The sequence below is a fragment of the Copadichromis virginalis genome, linkage group LG12 (assembly GCF_057382275.1).
Source record: "Copadichromis virginalis isolate Kocher_CV1m ecotype Utaka linkage group LG12, C_Virginalis_male_GT1.1, whole genome shotgun sequence".
Lineage (NCBI taxonomy): Eukaryota > Metazoa > Chordata > Actinopteri > Cichliformes > Cichlidae > Copadichromis > Copadichromis virginalis.
In genome coordinates, this window is record NC_140629.1 from 33537925 (window position 1) to 33544371 (window position 6447).

Genomic DNA, 6447 nt, shown 5'->3' on the forward strand with positions numbered 1-6447 from the left:
GCGCAAGACTCTGAGCTGCAACGCTCTGTGTCTGGAAAAGACAGAGACAGAAAGATGGTTTTCGCTTCAGCATTCCAGGCAGGAATGGTTTATTTTTGTTGGAAACATAATTGTCTGTGGCTAGGATTTGGAAGTACACGTTACCCGCCAAACTGCCAGGAAGTGTACATGTGGGTGTTACCGCCCTCTTATGGTGACCTAATGAATTGGAGTTTTGCACAATACAAAGCAGTAGAGTAAACTTGGAGGGCCGAGATGTTTTCTTCCCCCCAGGGTGTTGACACAGTGCAAATGTGCTATGCTGTCACAAGGCCTGATTTCATTGAGAGAGCACAATGGAATTAAACATTGCATAGAAAGAAAGTTAGAAAAGGGAAAGTCAGAATGAAAAAACAGTGGGAACAAGCCATATACTGCTTTCATGGATCAGAATAGAGCTAGTGTTTTGTTCAACTACATAACTGCAGGATTTACAAAATATGACTTCAGAAATGTGTGTCAAGAGAAACATTCTGTTCAAAGTCCTAAACAATGCGGAATAAAAGGATATCGCTGAGACTTAATGGATTAGTCCGATGTTTTAGAAAATATACTTAATAGCTTTTTTGGTGAGAGTTACATGTGAAGATCCCTAACACCGTCATGTCTGTGCAGTAAAGCTCCAGAACTGAACGGTGATAGTTTAGCTTAGTACAATGACTGGAAGTAGGGTAAGGCAGCTACTCTGCCTGTCACAGATAAAAGGATGTATTAAGACTCCATACAATCCCAAAGTGGCTAAAACTGCATATACAGCAGGTATAATGAGCATTGAACACATTACCAAATCCCATGCAGACTGTTTTTGTGTGAAAGAATGGGCCAGTGTCACACCTGAGCAATGCAGCTTCATATACAGTAGGCAAACAATGTAGCTTCTTCTTACAGGAAGCTGTCATCACCAACAAAGGCTTTTGTACAAAGTATGAAATACATTTCAGTAAATGTATTCAATATGTTTTCCCTGCGTCTTTTCTCATTATTAGACATAATTTCTAGACATCTATGATTTGATTTCTTTGCATGTGTGGATTTGATGGGTTGTTAATGACAGTCGATGAGAACTTCATGCCAATAGCAGCTTTAGAAATATATTTACTCAGAAAATTGGTGATGTTTTCAATACTTCTTTTACATGCTGTAAATTAGAATTTTTCTCTGTGTCGTTTGAACCTATGCATAGACAGTTGCATTGTGAAACCTTTTACACATCAGATTGAATGGATGGATGCTTTGTCAGTCTCAGAATTTTTGCTGCTGCCCCCAAATAGTGCAAAAAGTTGTACTGTATCTGTAGCAAATATACTCAATATTTGGCATTGAAATGTTCTGTACACTCAGTGATCTTTCTAATATTTTACTGTATTAGCAGTTATATTCGTCTTCTATGTAAATGTAATTATAAAGCTACATTACTTGGAAAAAATGTGACATGTGGAGGACTTTCTGTGTGTTTCGGTGGGTTTTTTTTCTCTTACAAGTCAAAGAAGTGCAAGTTGGGGTTATCAGTTATTTGAAATTGCCCATAGATGTGAATGTGATCATAGGCTAACATTGTCATGTTCTTATTCCTGCGATGGCAGATGGTTTCATGAAGTTTTTAGTCATGAACCAGTTTAGCTGTATTGGGGGAGTGAGTCGGTAGTAACATGTGGTTCTCTGTGACCATTAACCACCTGCAAGTTTACTGCATGGGAAAAACTGATAAGAGTGCAGATGTTCTGTGTTCCCCCAATGACATCTGATCTGGAAGAAACTATAAAATATAAACCTGGGGGCCCCTTTGACATATAGAAAAACACCCTAACAGCTAACTCTGTTGCTGAATAAGTATGTGGTGGTTACCTACTTGGTAAGCTACCAGCCTAATTCTTATACTAACACACAATCTATGACAGAAAATCACAAAAGTGAGATTAACAGCTCAGCCCAGGTGTGCATTGCTCCCCTACAGAGGTGGCCATGGTCTTGTCCACCCTGAAAAAACTGTCCAAGAGTATTAAAGGGTCACTTATCAGTGCTTCAACTCAGAAAAAGGAGCTAAAGATTTTGCCATCTAGTAAAAATGTGGACCTTCTTGGTGCTTACTCTTACCCTCGCTCTTAGGCTATCCGAAGCTAACAATGACACAGTAGGTGAAGAAAAGCTCATTATAGCCAGAGCTAAACTGCTGGTAAGTATAGAGCAAACTCCTGTGAAGTGAAAAATGAAATCTACACATAATATTCAAAAAACAAGTGAGGAAATAGTGTGCATGGTGATGGATAGGTCTTGTGCTGCAGTTTATTTTCTGCTGTAATGTGACACCTTTTTTGTCACCTTTGATCACATAAAGAATGAGATATGTACACTCCTCTTTGTCATGCTGTTTTAACAAATGTCTCTTGTCATCCCTGCAGGCTCCCAGTGTGGTCGGATGAAGCATAAAGAAAATGCCTGAGCTCTATCATTTTCTCATGGAGCGAATGGCTTTATAGTATCCTTGTATTGTTTTCATGTTCCTCAGGATTCTTTGCTAAGCTGTGAGCTTTCCACAAAAATCACTACTGATTTTCTCATGACCTCTTTTGTAAACAAAACAGTATTCCTAGCAAGCTGCCAAGTTCAGTGCCAGCTCTGTGAGCATTCCAAGTAAAAAAAATCATGTTAAGTGAGCCTAAAAATAGCGAAACAGATGGATATGCCTTGTTCTTCACAACCCCCCCTACCTGTTTTCCTTGATCTGCTTTTTCCTGTGTAGCCACAACTTGGAATATGATTCATCGGAAGAGAAGAAACCCCGTCTGATATTCTACAATGAAAAGGATGAGATTGTTAAGGTGAGAAGTGAGTACAGGGACCTTTTATTCCGCTGCCTTGTGATGGAGCTTATCAAGAGATGTCAAACAGGATTCATGTGGGAAAGTTTCGATATTACTTCATGTGATATCAGATCATCTGTCAGATACCAAGAAAGAGGATGTACTTGAATGAGAGTTTAAAGAAAATACATACAGTATATGAACTTGGGGATTCTGAGAATGGAGCAATATTTTTTGTACCGAGACAGGAGAGTTGATGTGACTTTGAAAATTGTGTGCCTTGAAAGCACTTCTCACATGTCATTTATTTTTCCAGGGTAGAAAACCCCTGTTGCAGTTATTGCCCAATTAGCCTCTCCATTAAAACCAATAAAAATGAATTTTCTTAATGCTGGCCTACATCGAAAAAAAGCCAGGTATTACTGCTTTCTTGAGTAAAGCCTTTTAAATTTTCCATCTAAAGCTTCGTTTAGAGGCTAAAGTTTTTCTAATGTGGCTTCTCTGGGAGATTATAATTTGACTTTAGGTAAGGAGAAACAAAAAAATAGCTGGATCCTCTAAATCTGTAGTGGCTAAACACTTCCAAGTAAAAACAGGGGTTTAGTAAATCATGTTATATCTACATATACAGCTAATATACAAGCATTACTGCCTTTAACCACGTTGTGAACCAAACATGTCTGCCCTCCTGTGTATGTGTATGTGTCTGTGGATCAGACTGTTTCTGTGAAGAAAATGAAGGCAGACGAGATCAGCAGCTTGTTAGACTCACTTGGCTTCTACAAGAGGTCCAAGAAAGGGGAAGAGGTGCCAGAGGAGTTTCAGCATTTTCCCCTGCGCGCCCCCAGAGACGAGCTGTGATGACACCTTGTGGCCAAACTCTGTCTCTGCACCATGGTCACAATAATGACGAGTGAGGCCCAAAGGCCAAAATAAGCCAGGCACCACTCTGATGACTCGCTGGCCGGGTGCATTGAGCAGAGTCTTATGTCATTGTGTTTATCTGCAGAATTTAAATAAAAAGACTATAAAATACACCAAAACCTGCCAGAGTGAACCTTCGCTTTAAATATGTGTACAAAGAATGTAGAATTTTCAAACATACTGCAAAGAGTACGTGCAACTTTATCTCTATAAAGTTTAAGTATCTGCTGAATTCCCTAATTAGAAAATCAAATTATCATCATAGATGGACACTAACTTCAAGTAAGCATGCAACTGTTTCAGGCTAATCTTCAGCCCGCCTCCTTCACAATAATCAGATTAGCAGTAGCGTCTGCCAGCATGTGCCTTTATGTGTCCACTTGTATCTCTTCTAGCCTGGTATTGTGCGATTGATTAACTTAAGACAAAAATGAGCAACAGATACTGAAAACATATTTTTGGAACTGTAAACCTCCTGACTCCTTGGCTCTGTCATGATCACCACCTCTGTCAACAATGCCTGTGTTTTACTCGCCTGTTCCCGAAAACCTGCCGCTGGGTCTGGTGTCTATGGGAGGTTCTGTGTTCACAAACAACAGGACAGCAGACAGTGACTTCACCAGGGAGCAAGAGGATGCATCTGGTTAGTTTGTGCTTCCAAAGACTGTTTGGAACTTTAGTTTAATATGTTTACTGTACAGCACAATGCTATCTCGTACTGGAGAATGTAAAGGCAGAGATCAGAGATTGGACAAGACATCTTATGACTTAATTCTCAAGTAAATCACAGTGCGCAGATTGCTTCTTTTTAGATCTGTTGTAACGTCAGCTATTAAAGGTTTTTCTTCGTTTGGTCAAATTTCACTTCAGTTTTTCAACTTAATGTTTTGTGCACTGTTATTTGTCTTGCAGTGGTCAACGAGCTGGTTTCTCACCTCCCCCTTCAAATGCTCCTGTATTTCAATATGTTTTATTTTCCTTGTTGGTGGTTTTCAGCTGTGTTCATGCTGGAAGTAAAGGTTAGTGCCAAACACACACAAGAGAATAGAAGTATTCCTCTTGAAGTCAACAGTTCAGGTTTTGATGAACCGAATCTATTTACTAAGCCCAGTGTATCAATTCGAAAACGTTTGACTTTGGCTCCATCTAGTGGTGTCTTCAAAATGAACACTAAGCCTCCTCACATAAACTCAGAAGAGGCACAAGCAGTGAACTCAACATCCACTGTCTTTTTGAAAAATAAAACTTGTTTCATCAATATTTTGAAAAAAAAGTTTACATAAAAATCTAACATGCCTGTGTGTACACACACACACACACACACACACACACACACTCCTTGATCATGCTCATTAATTACAGCCCTTCACTTTTGCCAGTTCTACTATCTTCCTGGGTACTATCAAGCTCTGCTCATTACTGGGATGATCCTACTAACGGTCATCGAAGTGGTTCGACTTTATCTGGGCTACACTGGCAACCTCAAAGAAAAGGTATTTCAAATTTATATCTTGCACTGAACTACATGAAGCTCTTTTATGAACCCTGAAAAAACACAGAGGAGGAAACTGCGGAGTTTTCTACCTGCTTGTGGCTACAAGTGCCTACTGAGTTTTAGTGAATGTGTGTCTTTGCTTTCATGTGGATTCAACCAGAGCACTTGATGGATGACTGCTGCATCTTTTCATCGTTTGTGCACGCCAACCCAAATTTTCTCTCTTTTCCTCCCTGTCATCAGGTGCCAGAGCTGGCAGCCTTCTGGCTCCTGTCTTTCATGTTCCAGCTGCCAGTGCTGCTGTTCTTCCTGACCGATGAAGGAATTATCATCCTGCCTCTGGAGAGAGCTGTCCACTCCCTCTATCTCCTCTTCCTGCTCGCCCAGATCCTGGCCTCCTTCTTGGCACTTAGAACCATGACCCGAAAGCTCACCCTGCTCTTCCATCTGCGGCAGCTTGGCAAGGTGGACAGCTTCCACCACACAGGGATGAGCCCAGTATATGGGCTTTCTTATCACCGCAGTGTGCTGCCAGTGTCAGCCACCCAGGATATCTACAATTAAAAGCAAACATCCATCCTTTCCTAATAACATAGGTATCAAATCTAGTGTTGTAGGAACCACATATTTGAAACTTTCCAGAAAATCTTCAACAGCTGCCAAAGCATGAGTGTGAGCATTCATTTATTATTTAAAAGAAAGCATTTAGAAACCACCTATTTTGTAAAACTCTGCTCTGCGGGTCTGCGTTTATTATGACTGCATAGAATTCAGAACTTTTTAGGCCACTGTTGTGCTGAAATTTGGGTGCTCTAGATCTTTCTGTATGGCTTTTGATGGTGTATAAAATGACAGACCTTTGAAAAATAAAATAAAAATCACATACTAACTCTGATGCCACATTCTGACATTTACTGATGTTTTTAAAAGATGAAAAACAACATTTTAGCCCAAGCCTCAATGTCAAAACTTGATGCCACGTCAGCCAAACTGTCATGGAGTGACACATTTACAGGGGAGTAAGGTAAAACACACTATCAAACAATAAAATTAGATCAGAAATACAAGGCAGTACAGTGCTTGTGGCTGCTTTCATCAGTATTATAGTGTTTCCTTTTTTTCCTTTCCTTTCTTAATGATGATGGAGCCTGTAGTGTTGGTGGAACGGAATTATTTTGCCGAGGCAGA

The 6447-nt window shown here is 40.0% G+C and overlaps 2 protein-coding genes across 2 annotated transcripts; both read left to right on the top strand.

Annotated features, from left to right (window-relative positions):
* Positions 1–2065: 2065 nt before the first annotated feature.
* Positions 2066–3889, top strand: selenoe (selenoprotein e). Its single transcript, XM_085474206.1, has 4 exons — positions 2066–2212; positions 2439–2515; positions 2780–2858; positions 3558–3889. The coding sequence occupies exons 1-4, from the start codon at positions 2105–2107 to the stop codon at positions 3699–3701; spliced, it is 408 nt and encodes a 135-aa protein (XP_085330332.1). The 5' UTR covers positions 2066–2104; the 3' UTR covers positions 3702–3889.
* Positions 3890–3987: 98 nt separating this feature from the next.
* On the top strand, positions 3988–6135 carry LOC146697442 (transmembrane protein 17A). The gene is made up of 4 exons (XM_085474205.1): positions 3988–4407; positions 4677–4783; positions 5144–5257; positions 5503–6135. Exons 1-4 carry the CDS (start codon positions 4281–4283, stop codon positions 5821–5823), a joined length of 669 nt encoding a protein of 222 aa, XP_085330331.1. The 5' UTR covers positions 3988–4280; the 3' UTR covers positions 5824–6135.
* The last annotated feature ends 312 nt before the right edge of the window (positions 6136–6447 follow it).

Coding starts and splice junctions, on each gene's coding strand:
- LOC146697442 (XM_085474205.1), top strand. CDS start 4,281: ATGCCTGTGTTTTACTCGCCTGTTCCCGAAAACCTGCCGCTGGGTCTG. Junction 4,784..5,143: donor TGTTCATGCTGGAAGTAAAG/GTTAGTGCCAAA, acceptor CACTTTTGCCAG/TTCTACTATCTTCCTGGGTA. Junction 5,258..5,502: donor CTGGCAACCTCAAAGAAAAG/GTATTTCAAATT, acceptor CCCTGTCATCAG/GTGCCAGAGCTGGCAGCCTT.